This window comes from Momordica charantia (genome assembly GCF_013281855.1).
Source record: "Momordica charantia cultivar OHB3-1 chromosome 7 unlocalized genomic scaffold, Mcharantia_2.0 BLBB01000007.1, whole genome shotgun sequence".
NCBI lineage: Eukaryota > Viridiplantae > Streptophyta > Magnoliopsida > Cucurbitales > Cucurbitaceae > Momordica > Momordica charantia.
The window spans coordinates 281672-300920 of record NW_028275165.1 but is presented as its reverse complement, the minus strand read 5'-3'; the positions used below and the strand labels follow the sequence as shown (position 1 = coordinate 300920).

The 19249-nt window shown below is 34.3% G+C and overlaps 3 protein-coding genes across 3 annotated transcripts; 1 reads left to right on the top strand and 2 right to left on the bottom strand.

Annotated features, from left to right (window-relative positions):
- Window positions 1–1592: 1592 nt before the first annotated feature.
- LOC111017491 (uncharacterized) lies at window positions 1593–4073 on the bottom strand. The gene is made up of 8 exons (XM_022293254.2): window positions 3915–4073; window positions 3564–3696; window positions 3370–3441; window positions 2786–2929; window positions 2602–2673; window positions 2425–2505; window positions 1988–2040; window positions 1593–1844 (listed from the first exon to the last, which is right to left on the bottom strand). Exons 1-8 carry the CDS (start codon window positions 3988–3990, stop codon window positions 1798–1800), a joined length of 678 nt encoding a protein of 225 aa, XP_022148946.1. The 5' UTR covers window positions 3991–4073; the 3' UTR covers window positions 1593–1797.
- Window positions 4074–6180: 2107 nt separating this feature from the next.
- On the bottom strand, window positions 6181–8291 carry GILP (GSH-induced LITAF domain protein). Its single transcript, XM_022293282.2, has 3 exons — window positions 7968–8291; window positions 6549–6675; window positions 6181–6419 (listed from the first exon to the last, which is right to left on the bottom strand). Exons 1-3 carry the CDS (start codon window positions 8159–8161, stop codon window positions 6336–6338), a joined length of 405 nt encoding a protein of 134 aa, XP_022148974.1. The 5' UTR covers window positions 8162–8291; the 3' UTR covers window positions 6181–6335.
- An 8650-nt stretch (window positions 8292–16941) lies between these two features.
- LOC111017445 (ATP-dependent RNA helicase) lies at window positions 16942–18788 on the top strand. Its single transcript, XM_022293190.2, has 2 exons — window positions 16942–17538; window positions 18176–18788. Exons 1-2 carry the CDS (start codon window positions 17299–17301, stop codon window positions 18497–18499), a joined length of 564 nt encoding a protein of 187 aa, XP_022148882.1. The 5' UTR covers window positions 16942–17298; the 3' UTR covers window positions 18500–18788.
- Window positions 18789–19249: the final 461 nt, after the last annotated feature.

Here is a 19249-nt window from a genome sequence, read left to right as displayed (position 1 = left end):
CTAACAAACTAGATTTATCTTGGTTCGTCTCAAGCTCTGGACTATGTCACAATAAGCTTTTTCTAGATACCCTAAAAATACCTACCTGACTCTCTAAGGGCAAGTCCTCTCACTCTCCAAAGAAGAACTATTGTCGTTCCCTTCTCTCTCTCTCACTTATCCTTGGCAGCCACTAACGACTAACATCTAGAGAGAGAGAAAAAGCTTCATTTAAATAGGAAACGTCTAGACTTTGTTGGTTAGCGAACTAACATCATGGTCTTATAAGTGGGTATCATGGCGCTCCAACATTAGACGAAGATGCTTCAAGTTGTAGTGTCAACACTCTAGGATGGAGCATGGCACCGTGGATAGCACCTCACCTTAAGCACTGTTTTCATGGCTTCTTGGCTGCTCATGTGATGTAGCTCTTCTTTACTCTCTTTCTCAATTTTCCTTTATATTTTGAAAACAACATTCCAATGAGTCTTCTTATGATTTGGGCTCCACAAAACCCAAATATGTGATATACAAGTGAGTGACAACATCTCAATTTGTATGAAACCTTTTAGGTGAAAAAAAAAATCTATTAAGACTTATATCCAAAGTGGACAATATCATTGTAGACATTACAAAAAGCGCAGATTGCCTTGTTAGAATCTGACCCAAACTTAGTCGTGTAGGGTAGAATCCTCAAGTACTAAACAAAGAAATGCTATGAGTCTTGGAGACATAGCCATATGAAATTGTGGATGAGCTCTAGATGTCAGACAAAAATGGCGAGTAGTAGAGCTCAGTTAGACAATGTTGACTATCTAATTGATGATCTTTGTCTGAGATTAGGAGGATAGTTAAAAAGGGTGCAAGGAGTGGTGAACATTGTGCATATTCCACAATGTGATCCACAACATTATGCTCCATAGTTAAGGATATACAAGGTCCTATATAGGAAGAGATGACTTGAATATCAGATGGGCACAAAGAAGTTGATGACCTAGATATCATACATGATGTGTTCCAAAAGAGAGAGGAGTTAGTAGCAATAAAGAGTAAATCTCGACCAAACTAAGAGTTGATACATAGTCGACTATTTAGGAGAAGTATGTGATATTTTGTTCGAGGGAAGATCGTTAGAAATACGAAATTACCTTCCAAAGTACACATTATCCTTACTAATCATGTGAACTTTTATTATTTGATTTTTGTTAGTATTAAAAAAGGTGAACTTTAGACATAAAGCATAGTATCTTATTTGAAAAAATATGTAAGAGAAAAAATTTGCACACATGGGCCAAAGCATAAGAATATATATATTTATATATATACCATTTGGTTAAAAAGTAAAAACAATGATGAATTGGAGCAGCTCCAGCTGGTTCATGTTGATGATAAAAAAGCGAAACAGCTAAATTCCCTTTGATTTTGCTTCTTATCTATCCATTTTCTTTTTTCTTGAAATTGTATTTCAAAAGCATCTTCTAGAAGTGTGGACTTCATTTCTAATTCTAATTCTAAACAGATCTGATTTTGACCCTGTTTCCCACTTACAAAATCAATCATCACCAGGAATCACAACCTGCAAAGAAAGTTCATTTTACTTTACCCATCAAAGCTGCTGTAAAAAAAGAAAAGAAAAGATTTATTGATATCAAAACCTGAAATGAAATGACAACAGGTACATCTGTTTCTATAGACAGTATTATTATTATTATTTATTACACAATCTATGAAGAGTTGTGGGATTCAGACAGAAATCCCACAGTTTTTATTTTCTAATCTCAAGGTTCTGCCATGTCTCTTCATCTTCCTTTCTCAACTTTACTTTTGAGCTTGTGGGTCTTGTATTATTGTAGTTACTACAAACTCTGCAGTTCATCAGAAACAGGATTTGGAAAGTTAATGATATCAGATCAGTAGCAGAATAACTCTCACAGTTTAATTTGTAATTCATTTTTAACATTTAGTCTTTCTGTTCATATTTAGTTACCATGTCATTTTGTTCATTTACCTGATGAATTTGTTGGACTAACACTTCCAGCCAAGGCATTTCTCGAAACGTTCCTGAGAAAAAACAAAGCAGAGAGATAATAATACTTTTATTTAAGATTTGATTCTAGTTTTCTGTAACTTTTCTAATCTTCCTCTATTTTAATTCTTGTAATTTCAAAATATCCGATTGATTCCTATCCCGTTAAAAGATGATTGTTTTAATTTTTATTGGTAAAATTATAATACAATGTCGTTATACATAATATTTCAAAAGAATTTATTGAAGGTAGTATTGCGATGAGACCGAAGCTCGACTTAATAATAGTATTTGAGTTAAAAGAAAAAAAACAGAACTTTTAACTTGGCCTTTCTTTTTTCCGTTTGCACTTTTTGGTTTCTTTTTTCAGCTAACAAATTTGAAAAACAGGGAAATTTTGATGGGAAGCAAAAACTCACAGAAGCTGAAGATTGCCCAAATGAACAAGTTGAAGAACTGTCAAAGGGATGGATCCAGTAAGATTGTTGTTGTCCAATCTCCTGTAAAAACCAGTTGCTTAGATCACCATTAATAGAGAGATTAGAGAGCTTAAAAATGGGTACTCATCACTTAAATTGGGAAACAGAAAGGCTTACAAGGTATTTAAAGATGTCAAGGCCCCAAAAGATACAGGAATGAATCCACTAAAATGATTGTCATACGCTTCCCTACATGAAAGAAAAGGCTTTTTTAAAACCATATAACCATATCATCATAGATTATTTGAAAAACTAGAGATTTTAAACCTCAGAAAATGACCATTGATTTTGAGGTACTTACAAGAAGCGCAAAGAGCTCAAATTTCCCAAAGAAGATGGTATTTGCCCATTGAACTTGTTCTTGAACAGACTCAAACTTCTCAGATTTGTCAATATCCCTATCTCCCTTGGAATTGCCCCACTCAAATTGTTGTCATTTACGATCCTGCAAATTTCCATATGTTACATCAAAATAAAAAATTTTTGGATGCCAAACTATTAAGATAACGAGTATCTTCTGATTATATAATAGTACGATATTTTTCACTCTAGATTTGTGCATGTGTATGACTTTGTTTTTAGTTTTCTTCTAACATGTCTCGTATTAATAGCCAATCAAAATGTTTCTTTTACTTATATATTAAGTAAAGATCAAGAATTACATTTGCATCCCAACAAGCTACTCTTGGAAAGAATTAGTGATCTTTTTGTTTGAGAGAGATTTTTAATAGTTGGACCAAATTTTCGTATTGGGATAGATCTATATAAAACAATAAAGATATTAGACAATGTTGACTTTAAATAATTTTTAAAACACATGATATTATACCAATACGAAGATTAAAAAAAGAATGTCGAGATGGATCAGAAGTGAATATATCTTACAAAAATTGAAGATTTGGCAAGTTTGCAAGTTGAGGAATGAGAGGTCCGGAGAGATTAGCATTGCCAAGATCCCTTTAAAGAGCAAATATAGAATTGTGTTAAAAAGTCGATCATATGTATAAAAGATTAAATACACATCATAATCTATCTGCCTAAACTTTTGAGTGATAAGAAACGATTAAGAGGAATGTTACACTCTGATGACACTGTTATTGAGGTTGCATGTGATATGGAACCAAGTGCATGGATTCACAAGAGTGGGGTCCCAGCTTTGGAGGACATTGTTTGGATCTACCAGTTGGGATTTCCAAGCAGAAAGAACATCCCCTGTAATTCCAACCACAAGCTTTCTAAAAAATCATCAAACCATCAACCTAGCAACTCAAAATTTCGTCTCGCTTCTCAGGAGCGGAGAAAAGAAGGAAGGAAAGAGGCAATTGCGCCGTTTAATTCGTCCGAAATTCGAAAATGTATACAAAAAGAAAGAATATTTTGAAGTTTTTTTCTTCTAAAGTTGTTGTTTCTCTTGTATGCTTTTATTTTACCTTCTGAGTTGCAGAGGACTGCAGCAATGGCAGAAGCAAATGATAGGAAGAAAACTAAATTTCTGAAAGTGGCCATGTTTGGAATTGGAGAAGCTTGATAATTTTGGGACCCAAGTCTCAGTTTTGTGGCTTCTTTTTTGCTGCTTCTTTGGTCTCTTTTTATATGATTTTGCTGCTGATTGGACAATAGATGATGAGATAGTAAGCTGAAAGTTTGTGGCATGAAATGGTCTAAGCTTTGGACAATTCAAATGTGTACAAGGAAGAAACAGCTGTTTATAGTTTAATGAATATTTCTAAGATGTTGACTTACAAAATCTATTAATTTTATCAAATGTTTCTTGTCATTGGTACTGTCTACATTGAATCTAAGTTTGTATAATTTAAATTTCAAAATTTACCTAAAAATTTTCTTTTCCTACTAGTGAAAATAACGAATGGAGGAGTGGTACTGATTTCGTGCCTTCACTTTCTCAAATGTTTCTTGTCATTTATATTGTCTACCTTGGAGGACCTAAAAAGCTTCATCTCCTAGTGAAAATAGCGAATGTAGGAGGAGTTAGGGCTATGTTTACATTTTCAACCTCAATTTTATTTGTTTTTTCTTAATAGGGGTAGATTATTTTATCAAATAATGTAATTTGTTCTTCATTTAAAAAATAAAAGTATTAACCTTAATTTACAAACACATTTTTTTTAAAATGTTGTTCAGAATCAGCTGTTGCATGACCGAATTGGTTTTTGTATACACCAACTGCTGAGGGGATTCAAGCAGTCAACTTTTTTGTCATTCTAATATTCAAATTATTTAGTAATCGTCAAATGGCAATTAACAGAAAATATATATACCGTGGAAGAGAACAATCAACTCTCTATTAATTTAATTAGGCGTGTTGCCTTCAAAACTCGAATCCAAACTGATTTGACTGCTTCAATGGAACTAGAAGATTACGACTTGGGCAATATGTTCATTGATTAAAAAGTTTTGTTAATGTTAAAAAAAAAAAAAAAAGAGATTGTTAAGAATGAAATTTAATTTAGTTAAGCTAGACATATCTCGAACATTGTTCTATCTATCTATTTAATATTTCTTGACTCGATCTCCTTTGTTGAATTTGGGGCAGATAAAATAATATTAAATGCATGATTTCGGTGAAAACAAAATAACCTTTTTTTTATTTTCACATGTCGGTCGGTTGCGGTTGCAGCTAAACTTTTCCTAGCTACCAACCATAGCATTGTAATTTGTGCAGTTTAAATTTGCAAAAGGTGAAAACTATACAATTCTATTAACATGTATTTCATATACATAAATTCTACGAAAGGTAAGAGATAGAAGGATATAATTTGTGTGAGTGCATGTATTGTATTTGTAGGCTGAAAATGAGGACAGGGAATGGACTGTGGTCTCTAGGGTGAATGCATAGAAAGATTCTCTGAAAATAAGTGTTGGGTTGGGGCAAAGGCCATAATGTATAGAAGTAGCCAAGAGCCATTTTACAAATCCAATCATACAGAATATATTCGGAGACAGAAACCTCGATGAGTGTGGAGTAGCAGTGGTATATTGTTGTGGAGCTCCTAATTTCAACATATAAACCAAACTCCAATGCACACAACACACAACCAAAATCTCCCTTTCATGGCGTTCAACAAACAGAGCAGCTTTAATTCTACCTGATTTATGAGGAAGGAAGGAAGGAAGGTCCGGCATGGGAATGGAGAGTCATGTTTGTATTGTAGCCAAGGATGACTTGCCTGCAAACCCCCCATCAAGTTTCACTCCAGGACCCTGCCATCGCATACTTGCAGGCAGTCTCTTTGGCTAACGAGACCGGCTCTTGTTTCTCATGCCGAACCTTCCCTTCCAGATTCAAACCTCCGCAATCGACTTCCATTCTTGTTCTTCCACCTGCTCCTGAGCAACACCCAAATGAACTCAGGTACATTATCTTTTCAGTTTTCCCACATGGTTCTTCATTGTTTACTTACGTAGTGATTGGCTGGTCTCATCAAAGATTGCAATTCAAATCCCCTCGAGACCAAATGGGCAAACCGCAAACCAACGATGATTCGTCCAAACGGTGAGGTGCACGGTCAAAACGTAAATTGAGAAGTAAAAACAAATGGTGATAGGAGATACAGATAGTGATAGCTCACAGGAAAGTAATTTGACAAAGGTATATTGTTTTTCTGTGAAATGATTTGACCGAAAAAGGCTAGCAGTATGGTATAGAAATAGTAATGCCAATGTGAGAACAAGGTATGTACAAGCTGTATGATATAAGAAGCATGTATTTATCACAATTATACATATGCACCGATATCCAATCTTTCCCTATCCCTTAGTGTAATAAGAACATCTCAAAAATGGCACGAAAGCAAAGCAAATACTGACTGACTGCAGACAATGCATCAAAATCAAGCAGGCAACGCAAAGCTTGGCTGTGTCCAGTGTGGAGGATCCATCACAGCACACCTATCCAATTTCTCAAAATCACCAACCTAAACAAAAGATGGATAGAATAGTTAATTACTCCAATTATCTATACTAGAGCAAGTGTCAAATTCCCAATATGCATATTAGAAGAGGCAACTGACAGAATGAAAAATGATGGGGGAAAAAAGCCATACCTTTTCCTTGCAGTTGGGGCAATAGTGATACTTATGCCAAAGGCAGTTCATTGAAGGAAAAAGAAAGCATACTCCCAACATAAATGGTACCATACAACCGACGACAGCAGCAGAGCTTATCTTGGATCTGTATGTCACAAAAGTATCATAACCAGATGGAGAAGAAGCATAACTATTCTACTGAACCCAATCATACAACATCCACCTCTCTCCCCTTCCTACATCTTCTTAGTCAAAATAAATATACACTAACTTTTGCTGCCCAACCATCGTAAATAATATTGATGCCCTGCTACAAGAAGTCTTGAGCTTATGAGCAACTACACTTTTGTAAGTGTGTAAATCATATTGCTGCCGTGCTACAAGAAGTCTCAAGCTCATGAGCAACAACATTTTTCTAAAGAGTGTATATAAACCCAACATTTGGACTTATATTTCTCTATGCTGCTTCCAATAAAAACAAAAATTGCAAAATGATAAGGATAACCCACTTGATTTGTGTTAATATTGTCATTAGTCATTGTTGTTGTTGAATTAGTAATAAACAAAGCTGAAACATGAACACAATACCAACGAATTAGATTGATTGACAGACCCTGCATGATAAAATTTCTAAAGCGCGGGTTGCAAGGCAAATTAATGCTGCCTCACACTCTATAATGCTATTTTTCTAGAGAGGGAGCATCTTATATAAGAGTAATCCATAAAAATGTTTCTAACATAAAATGGATTTACAACCAACAAGACTTTATATGGTGTACCAATTATTCAACAGTGCCATGGAGTCCTAAAACTTTTACCATCTTGTACCTGGACTGAGTAGTGGAACAAATACGAAAACAAAGTAACTGCCATGGATCCAGTTAGATTTATGCAAACTAAGGTATAAGGAACCGAACAGCAATCGCTAAAAATTTCCACAATTCGGTAAACATTATTGGACAACAGTAAAGTTGAGTTGGAATTTAAACAAACACAAACAAAATAGTATTCATTTCAGTGCAGAGTCAGGAGTTAAAACATCCAAGCAACAACCATCCGTAAGGGTATAAGTCAGTGAAATAATTTCAATTAATTTTTAGGGCATATTAGCCACCCACGACCAGACAATTCCTGCCTTATGTTGAAAGCAAGATGAAGTTTCATGACCCACGATGTTTTATGAGTACAAGTAGTTGTAATCCGAAAGAAGAAAATTAGGTCAAAGACAAAATATGGGGAAGGGCCATTACAAGTTTCAATAAACGAAATCGAAAATTTCAGTGCCGAAAACGAGACCTGAATTCACAATTGGATTACAACTACCAAATTTCAATTATTTTGCAAGTGAAGATTAACAATCGAGAAACAAAAACAGGGAATAATTAGGTAATCAGAGAATTAGAAATAGATCAAAGGTAGGTAGAAAAGAGAAGGCACCTGACGGAGGTGAGTCCGGAATTTCCACAATAAAGACAGTAGAAAGGAGCAGGAGTGTCGCGGAACATGGTTTGCTGGATAGGAACCCCCTGAGGATCGCCATAAATGGCGTTGGAAGGGATCTGTCCGGCCTGATACGCGTTGTCGCCGGCATATAATGGAATTCCGACGACCGGCTCGTCGTTCTTCGACATTTCCCTAACTCTGACTGCTCCGCCGGTGATTCTGAAAGTCGTCGGAATGGAAGTCAATGAAAATTGTGGAAGATGACTAGAGAGAAACCGAAAACGAGAAACTGCTACGGAGAAATAGAATTGCGATCGAAGCAAAAGAGAAGAAATTAATTATTTGCTGTCATTGGGTTAGCTTTGGCCCCACGTGAAAACGCACCGCACCGGATTTTTCTAAGTAGTTTTGTCATTCGTATATGGTAATTGACATATAATGTTGATATGTTATGTTTTGTTCTAACAAAAAGTTTTTATTTGAAATTATTAATTGAAAGTTCAATTTTATTCAAAATTAGACACTTTAGATAATATCATAGAAATCTTTTTCCTAATCCAAATGAAATTGTTAAAAGAATCATTCCTTGCACATTTTTTTTTTATCATTTGGAATTAAGAGATTATCTAATAAAAGTTCTGACCTTTAAACATTGAAGGAAATATAACAAGATTTGGCCTAAAAGAATTATGTTTGATCCCTCGTCAAAATTTGTGATGAATACCCTAAGGGCCGTTTGTTTTTTCGAGATGTAGATGTCCGGCATGTTCAGATGTCTGAAATCTCATATGCCCCGGTATTTTAGATGTCCGGAATTTCAGATAGCCACGTTTGTTTTGTTTTTACAGAATTTATTCGTGGGAATATTGTAAATTTATGTAATGTTCCAAAAATGTCAGGCATCATATTATTTATAGGTTAAATCTAATATTATTTGAATTCATATAAAACTTTTACTTTTATTAATTTAATATTATATTTTTATGTCAATTTTAATTTATGTTTGGTGACTATTAAAAGAGAAAAATAAACGAAAGATTGCACGCTAGATTTGAATTGAAAATAAATTAAAATATTATACCATTAACTAATATTAATAAAAGTGTATTTAGACATTTATCAATGAATTAGTGCGTAGATTTATTTTTAAAATAAAATAAAATAAATATTATTGATAAAAAAATATTATAGAACAAAAATGAGGAGGGTCAAAAGAAGATGCCCTCAACACGAGAATCTTAAAAACCAATGTTACAGGAAGACATCTAAAATTGTTCAGATACCTCTCGTATAGGCATCATAGTATGTCCGGACATCCAAGATTCATATCAAACAAACATGGGAATTTGGATGTCCGTTCTATGAGAATCTCATATTTTCACGAAACAAACGACCCCTAAATTCGATCAAAGTTACCAAGAAAGAAAAATAATTCCTCACATTAGGGATATCATAACAGCTTTCCATATAGGTTTTGAGAAAGATGATATCATGGTAAAAATTACCAATTTGATGTAATGTACTTCAAATTGGATATATAAAATATATAATGATTTATATACTTCACATGAAGAGTATATTAGTTATGAATGATGTATTTCATATAATGTATATCAATTATAATTAAATATACATAGTATGTAGTACATCAAAATTATATCGGATATTCTTTGATGTTCATATAAGATATGTCAAGTTTATCATTGATATAAGAAGTCGTATATCGATGATAAATGATACGATATCAATAATAAAGGTACCTAGTATGAAAAACATCAAGATCTATAGTTAATTGAAGGGTCTCTTTCCAGACTTGAACTTGTGACATGAGTGTTGACACTCAAACATCACACCAATGTGCTAACAGTTTGAGATATAAGCTATGACCCTTTTAAAATACAAATTTTGTATTTTTTAATTTTGTTTTAAAAAAAGAACTCTAAATGAAATATTTTATTTAAAATAATTATTTAGTAAAAACAAATGATAAAATGAGGCATTCAAAGACTCGAATTTAGAGAATCAAACATCTAACCACTATTGCCAACATCCTACGATGTAAACATAATATTCTTTTACAAAAACAAAGTTTTAATTTATTTTTTAAAACTAAAAAAACGAATTTTGTTAAATCCACATTGGTTTCCATTGTCTCGTGAACTCATGATTCTAGCGCTTCATATGTGGACCATCTTCCTTTGAAAACTTTAGTCATCCTGCCTTCATTAGAACTTGCACTTTATGCTTCAGTGAAGTACAGTTCTCAGTTGAATGACCTACAGCTCCTGCATGGTAATCACAATGAACATGCGAGTCGTATCACTTTAGATAAGGTGGTTGTAATGACTCTACGGCTACGGGAGCTAATAGATTACCTTGAAATAATTGGGATAACAACTCGGAATAGGATGTTGGGATCGGATTAAAGCTCTCTCGCTTTAGTTGTCTCCGACTACTATGATTTTCAGGAAATGCTGGCAAACTTGGATGTGGGCCATTCTACAGAGCCAATGAGTTTATGGGTACTGTAGACGGATTGTATACCATAAATCCTTGTTGGTGCCTCCACTTGTGCTTCGAGATTATTGTCTGGACTTTATTTTTCCTTTTAATAGAGTTTTTACTATGTGGCTCTTTATCAATTAAAAGCACTGACAGTTGTTCGTTTGCCTCTCTCCATCTCCGTGCACTTTCTTTTCCTGCAGTTTCTTTTTCTATTATCTACTCAGCATGGGTCATACCTATGTCATGCTTGTATTGATTTAGAAAAGAAACTTCCCCAGTTTCTTCAGCATTTCCATTGGTAACATTTCCTCTACCTTTTAAATTATCTGAGTAATTGGCATTTGATGTTTGTCCATCTTGGAATGTAAATTCAACCTGACAGTTTGTAGGAGCTTGTTGGCCTTTCTTGGAAAGCTGAACTTCATGTAATGAATTATGCTGGGGGAAACTCTCTGGTGGTTGACAAAGAGGTGGGTCCACCCTAGGTGATGAATTATTATGAGGTTCGACTAAATTGTTAGGTTGAGAAATGTCCCCAACTGTAACAATATTCTTTAAGACATTGAAAATTTCTTTAACTTGCCCCTGAATCTTATCGATGTCTTGTCTCATCTTCTTTAGCTCTACATCATGCACCTCCATGACCTGTTCTTGAATCTCGTATCTTATTTTCTTTAGCTCATTATTCAATTCTTCCATGACCCGTTTGTGGATTTCGTCTCTAATTTTCTTTAGCTCAGCATTAAGTTCTTCCATGTTATGCTACTTTATGTACCTTGTATATAAAGAATAGTAAATATGTGGTTCTTGAGCTATTTTTCTAAGAGTTCGTGTTAATGATGTAATGGAGAATGCATAGATTTTGATTTTTTTAAGATAGAAATTGATATGCATGAGACGATGTGATGCCAATGTTGGATCACCAATTAGGGGAATTATGCGAAATAATGCCTGCGAAAATATTGCTCTTTTTTTTTAATATATATATTTAGACATATGAAATGATGCATTTGAACGATAAATTTTTTAATTTATGATATAGACATGTAAAATGATGCATGCAAAAGATAGATATTTTTTAATTTATGCTATGGTCTTGCAAAATGATGCATAGGAAGAATATGTTTTTTTTTTTAATTTATTTTCTTTAAGAAGGAAAAAAGATTGTTATTTAAATATGCTACAAATTACCCTAAAATAAATTAGTACATTCTAACTGCATGCAAATGTAATGGTAGACTCTAATTCACCCTAAGAGAGAAACATGAATATGTACATAAAATTAAACTCTAGAGTTATAAAGTTGAACTCCTAAGTTTTCGATAGAAGCGAATAAATTCGTAAGTTTTTTGTGGGCCTACATAGGGACGTTTAAAATAACTTTGAAAGGCAACACTTCTACCAAAAACTTAAACAAATAGCTAGCAAGAAGTAAGGTAAATGATTTTTTATTTTTTTCCTTTATTTTTTTTTTAAAAAAGTGGTTCATTTAAAACCTTATGATTAAAACTCTAAATCAACCCTAAATTTTTTATTAAAACAAACAATATGCCATGAATGACATAACAACCGACATAAAATGCAATATGAATATGGTGTGAAGTTATGTACTAATAATGCATCCTATAGGATAATGACCCTCAAATCTTCCATATATTTTGGCAATATGGTCGACTTGAGTAGAGAATTCCATGCGTCTGCACGGGAACTGAAATTCCACGAAGGTCACACTACTCAGTCTCCGACCTAATCCTAAGGGTAAAGCCCGGGTAGGAGGCTTGTGAATTTGTGTGATATGCATGGATAATGCAAACTTATAAAAACAAATAATTAAAATATAAAATGTGCAATAAAAGAGGAATGGATCAAAATATTTCATAAACGGGATACTAAATGACAAAAATAAATGGCTTGACTCTCAATAGTCCCCAGCGGAGTCGCCAAGCTGTTGCAATGTTATTGCGACGCGGAGCGGCCGACGTCCTTTCCTGAAGGGCCTCTTTCGAGATAACGGTTTTGCTTTTAATTTGAAACGTTTTATTTCTTCCCAACAAGCCACTGTTTTAAAAAATAATAATAATAAATAAATAAATCAAATCTTTAATTTAAAAGAAGTATCCTAGATTTCACTGTACCATTGAGTTTTGCCACCGGAAGCAAGCCTATCGTCTCTGCTCGCGCCAATCAAGCACACTGCCTCCTTCAGGAAAGAAACGAATGACCTAGATCGATCGACCGACCAAACGCGGAGACGTTATGTAGTTATCCCCCATATATAATTTTCTATGATCAAACTTTGACAATGGAACTGGCTGAAAAATTCTAAATTCGCCAATTCCAACGATGATAATGAAATTGAGACGTGGAGGAGGAGTAGGTTAGAACACAATAATAGGCAAATTTGAGCGCGTCAAACTCTTGTGGTCCAAGATGGTAAAGAAAAGGGATTGAGAAGTAGAGGGGAGGAGGGTATGAAGAAATTATGAAGAAGATGAGAGAAATAGAAAGGTAAGGGGATGAAGGTCTCAAATTTCCTCTGCTCTGTCCTCTCTGTGCTGTGAAACTTTCTTTTAAATAAGTAGAAGTGCAACGGTAATGTAGAAATGGTAAAAGTGAGTTAGAGAAAAAGAAGGGAAGGGAAAAGGAGAGAAAGCCACGTGGTTTGGGCTTTGACGAAGGAAACAAGGAATAAGAAACTTGAAAAATCAGTTTTAGTATTTTCTTTTTAAAATTAAAAGAAATCATTTTATTTAAAACAAATTTTTTATTTAAAAATGAAATCTTTTATTTATTTGCCCTTGTCAAAATCACTTCTCTTTCCATTGATTTCATGAAAGTTTAAAATTACTTTAGATTTATTTTTAAGATATCACTTGATGGTGATTTTGAAAAATTAATTATACTTGAATCTCTTTTTTCAATATCACTCATTTCGTCATCATTGCCAGATACATTCTTAATAGATCATAACTTTTATTAAAAAATTAAATGTTCATGTTCTTATTAGATACTTTTTAAAATTCAAGAATCTAATTAGACAAAGCATTGAAAATTTAAAAATGTATTAAAACTTTACAAAATTCAAGGACTTACTAAACAACGCCCTTAAAATTGGATTAAAGCCTATCGTGTGTAATTTAGGGATTGATTGGGAATGATTTTAGAATAAGTGATTTTAGCAAAAAGAAATTTAATGATAATTGATTTTGTAAATTAAAAGTTATTTTTATATTATTATTTTAAGTTTGGTTACACACTTTTTAAAGTGATTTTTATGTAATTAAAAATGATTTTGGATGATTGTTATTTAAATTTTAAAGAGAAAATTTGACAAAATTTTTAGAGAAAGAAAAGTTAGAGAGAAACAAAAGTCTTACTTAGAGAACAAAAGTCTTACTTAGAGAAATTTTAGAGGGTGCGAGACAAAAATTTTATAAGGAGAAATAAAGATAGAAAAAACATGGTAGCTACACTAAAATTTTAGAGAAAAAATTAAAGAGAATAAATAAAATAAAAGATAAACCAGGTTAAAGGTGACAAAAATTTAGAAAAAGAAAAAGAATTTTTCTCGAAATTTAAGATAAAGATAAGTTAAATAAAAAGATAGTTTTGAAAATTAAAATAATAACCCTTCAAAAATTTAATTTTCTATTAATTTTTATGGTAAAAAATTACTCTGAGAACCACCCCCAAGTGACTGACTAATTTGTAATTTGATTTTAGATTTTTCCAAAATAACTGCTGGCACGTTGATTTGAATTGCCACCTTGCATTCTTAAAGCATAAATCAAAGTAACCGGTCATGGACACTAAGAAGTTTATCTTGTGGAGCATATGAGTTTATTAGCAAAGGACATGAGATAAAAGGTGGGTGAGTGGGATAAGAAAGGGATCTATAAAAGAAAAATATTTAGGTTTTGACCGGTGAAAATATATCTAATCATATCCATCTTAAAATATTTGACAACAAAAAAGAGAAATGTAAAAATAGAGAAATTATTTCTTAAAAATAATGAACCGTCAATTTTTCAATGGTGGTTAGCATAGATATAAGTTCTCTCACACGTTAGTACCTTAAATATTTTCCACTATAAAAATAGACTTAGGATAAAAGAATAGGATCCCAGGAAAATTTTGGTATGACATTTTAACATTTTCAGCATTTAAGTGAACTTTCTAAAATTTTGTAAAAAATAATTCTAAAAATACTTTTAAAAACATTTGTAACAAAAAGAAAAACCTTAAAAACATAATTGAAAGTAATTTTAGATGCTTCCCCCTCTTTTTTATAGTTGCCAATTTTTTCTGAGTGTGGGGTTCACACACCTCTATTGGGAGTCAATATTAAAAAGATTCATAGGACTCTAGGATTGGACTAGACCTTCAGATGATTCTTCTTACTTTTCTTACCAAATGATTCTTCTTAATTTTCTCATTAATTATTTATGTTGATGTAAGATTCTGGTTGAAAGTTGCATGTATGTTAGTAGGTGATTGGAAGTGAACTTTGACGTGGACTAACAAGCGATTGCAAATAGAATCTTACACTAATGTGGTACTTTGACCATATACCCTTCGAAGTTTAAGTTAGTGTTGAGTACGAGATGGTGTCAAGATGAACTTAGTTTTAATGTTAGAGATTGCGTACCTTTGAAAAGGTGAGACTCCGCCTTTTATAGAAGGAGCTTTGGAAGATGGCTATCTACATAGACAGTGTCCATACATGTCATTAAGTAGATTTTTGGTTAAATAGGCACAAGATTCTTTACCAGCAAAATGGAGCCAATAGATATTATGTCGGCTGGGTTCTATTCCTAGGTTAAAGTCGAGATGAGCTTTGTTCTAAAGAATGTTGGCCACTACCTCCTCGTCTTCAGCGTATCCGTTATGTTGCCCGAATACACGCATCTCAAGGGAGGGATGTTCTGCACGTCTAAATTGGGACCTTTAGCCGGTTTTAGCTGGGAAACATGAAACACCGAGTGAATAGAAGTAGTTTCAGGAAGGTTAAGTCGATAAGCCACCTTGCCTATGCGTTGAAGGATTTCAAACAGCCCAAAAAATTTGTCATATTCCTAAGTAGTCATTGTCACGGTGCTTAGAGGCTAGATAGCACAGACTTAGAGTTGGTAGATTCGATAGGAGTCGTAGTTAAATTAATGTTCTTTGTTTGTTTGTTCTTGTTCAAAAACATAATAATGATAAGACAGTACAAAAGGAGACAAGACAGACGAGAAGAAATTAAAAAGAGTAGAGAAGAAAATTATAAGGTGAATGAAAAATTTCCCTGGTGTCTCCGTGTAGAAAACAGCACACCCATACCACTGCATATCTAGGAAATATTGAGTAAAAAGACAAGAAGCAACTAAAATTGAATTAGAGTGAAGAAAATGAGTGTAGTAGTGATTGGTAAAAAGGGAAGAAAAGGCAACTAAAACGTGGTATGCTTGAATATAGTAATTAAAGAAAGTGATAATCGAGAAGGGTAGTAGAGGTAGATGTAAATCGATATGTTTGGGAAAGATTCTTATGAATAAAGTCATAGAGAAAGATGAAAATGGTGTTGAGACTGAGAGGACAGAGTGTTTTGTCGAAAAGTGTTGAGGAGATGAGGAAAAATGGAAGTCAAGTTGTTGGAACCGGAGAGATAATGAACATGTGACACTCAGGCTCAGGGGAAGAGGATAAATGATTGAAACAAACAGCAAAGAGAGAGAGGTGAAATTGAAATATATGGGAGTGCTTTGAAAGGTAACAAGTAACAAAATTTACACGTGAATCCGCAAAAAATTAAATGAAAGAGCTGCTGCTGGTGCTGCCTCTGCCTCTGCCTGGGTCGACGCAGAAGCCACAGGGAATATTAGTGCAGAAACAGGGAGAAGCTCATGCTGTCAGAACTTTGGTACGAAACTTTTCAGACCAAAAAAATCAAATAAACAAAATTTCACTTTTGCCCTTCTACTTTTCTTCTCCCAGAATAATACTACTGCCTAGACGAAAATACGAATCTACCACTCATAATGTAAACTATCCCTTCTTTTGTATATGTGAATACATTTTCTTTTAACAACATGATATTATATTCGTGGGATTGGGAGTGTGAGTTTGAATTTTAGCGAGTAAGAAAATGCTACTAATTGTTAAGTTTATATTATAAATATATATACACTAAATAAAAGATGGAGCAGAATGATTTGAAAATATAATTTATTTATATTGGACATAAAGGTTTTCTAAGTTTTTTGAAGAATATTATGTCAGAAACGTGTCAGGTAATGTAGAAATTTAAATTTAGATGGAGATAACTTAAGAAATAAATTATGTTGATGTGGGTGGATATATTTTAAAATTGAAGTATTTAAAAACAAAGAATATGTTCTCCAGTTTATATATAATTTAGGGAAGAGAAAAAAAGAAAAAGTGAGGAGATGTCGAGGAAAGCTCCGGCATTCTTTTTGGTAATGAGCGGATCACTCGGCCCAAAAGAAAAAAGGGAAAAATCTCACGCTCCAACCGACGTGTTTTCTGTTCAGCGGTTGGCGGGCGATTGGGGTTATGCGCGCGTGGGGCTCATCCGTTTTCTTTTCGTTGATGACACGTGGCATGCTATTCGGTTGCTACAGTTCGGAATCTGTGGGTCCCAGTGGAGATATTCTCAACAACTCCCACGCGCACTCACGACGGCTTCGGCTGGCTTGACCCGTCTTGGTTTTGTTGTATTCTATAATTCATTTCTCATCCGATGGCATAACACAACACAACACAGCCTTCGTTCTTTTTCTTTCTTCCGTTGATCTTCTTCTTCTTCTTCCTCCTCCAGATGAAATCTCCGGATATGGCGGCGATTACTGATTCTCTGGAGCAGTCTTTCCGTAACTTCTCCCTCAATCATCGCCTCTCCTCGGCTGCCGCGGCCTCCGCCGCAAGGCCCCGGAGGTCCTCCTCCTCTTCCTCTTCACCTTCTTCTTCCGACGACGAACATCATCGCTTCGACACAACCTTGGAACTCAACTCTCACATCTCCCTCCCTCCTTTCTGGGAACAATGCCTCGATTTAAAGGTGAGCACACGATTATATTAGGATTCGGATTGGAATTAGGACTAGGATTAGGACAGGATTATATTAGTTTTCTGTGTTGTGAATTTCATCCCGAGCACCAGACCGACGACTCTCGGCTTTTGTTTCTTGTTTGTTTTCTTTTGCTCGAGCCTTCCGATGCTTTCGTTTTCCTCTTCTAGAGCCTTCATTTAATGCGAAAGCGCATATGCCAGATCTTTGCAAATTCCGTTGTCTTGTACTTTGATTAATTTTCTGATGATTGTCGGAGAGAAGGCGTTGATCTTTAATGCGTTTCTGAATCCATAAATTTGTCTTTGTGATTAATGCTTTCTTTTTTTCCCCCTATCTCTTCCCATGTATGATGTATCCTTCCCCTTCGTTCGTACGATCCGGAATCGAAACCCTAAAACTCAAAAACCAAGCTCGCTCGCTGTTTGTTTAATTAATGAATTCATTTATTAATTAATTTCCATCTTGCTTTATCCTCCGCCATTTTCAGACTTCAGTCCTCTTTTCGTACAACAGATCAGAAAAGCTCTCTGGATTTCGGATTCCTTTGCTTTTTTTTTTCTCTAATTTCCCCCTCGGGAACATTAAATTAACTTTTCTGTTGAATTCCGCTTGGGTTTGTTTGTAGACAGGGGAAGTGTACTACATCAACTGCCGGACCGGGATGAGAGTAAAGGAAGATCCTCGGACGGCGGAAGCAGACGGCGGAGACTCTTCGTACTACTCGGAAGACGAGGAGGGGAGCTCGTCGGACGACGGCGGGAGCGAGGAGTCGTGTTGTTCGTCGTCGTGCGGTGGTAGGAGAAAGCAAAACGAGGAGGACGTGCTGGTGGTGGCCGGATGCAAGAGATGCTTCATGTACTTCATGGTGCCGAAGCAGGTGGAAGATTGCCCCAAATGCAGCAGTCTTCTTGTTCATTTCGATCGCTCCGACGATAATGGCTTCCCATGAGAGAGCCAACCACATTTCCAAAATCAAACTGTATTTGGTATTTGGGTTAACCTGACAAAATCATTGATTCTTTTTCCTTCGATATTATTGATTGGGTGCAAACTGCAAAGGGCGAACGGAGTTTTAATTTCTTTTGCTCGTCATTAATTAATTTCCTCGGTATAACATCTCTCTGTAGAGTGTAGTTTAATTAATTTGTTGTCGTTGTTGTGGTTTTCCTTATGGATTGGAAGTTTTTATTGAAAAGAAAAAAGGAAATGAAAAGAATCTTGTGATGGGGGTTCTGCCATGGATGGTCTGTGGAGGTGTGAGTGGGATGGTCAACGACTCTAATCGAAGAAGAAGGAATAATATTTGCTCGTGAAGACAGCGACTTGTTGCTTTCATTATTCCACAACCCTCACTGATTGAAATGTACGCAATAAATAAACATATATATATATATATATAATTGCTCTCAAAATTTTTAATTAATAATGTAATTGATACTAAATGAAAATGATAAATGAGAGAACATTAAATATAATGATCTTTCAAATGGATGCATAAAAAACATGTTTACCGGTAAGTTCTTTGTTTTATGATCAAATAATTGAAAATAATCTTTAGTGAACAACCTCAAAAAAACAATAATAATAATAACAAATTAAAATGAACACATAATTTGACTTAGTTTTGGTTTTGAAATTTAAACAAATTATTTTTAAAATATAAAACCAAAAGAAAAGAAATTTCAAGTCAAAAGAATTG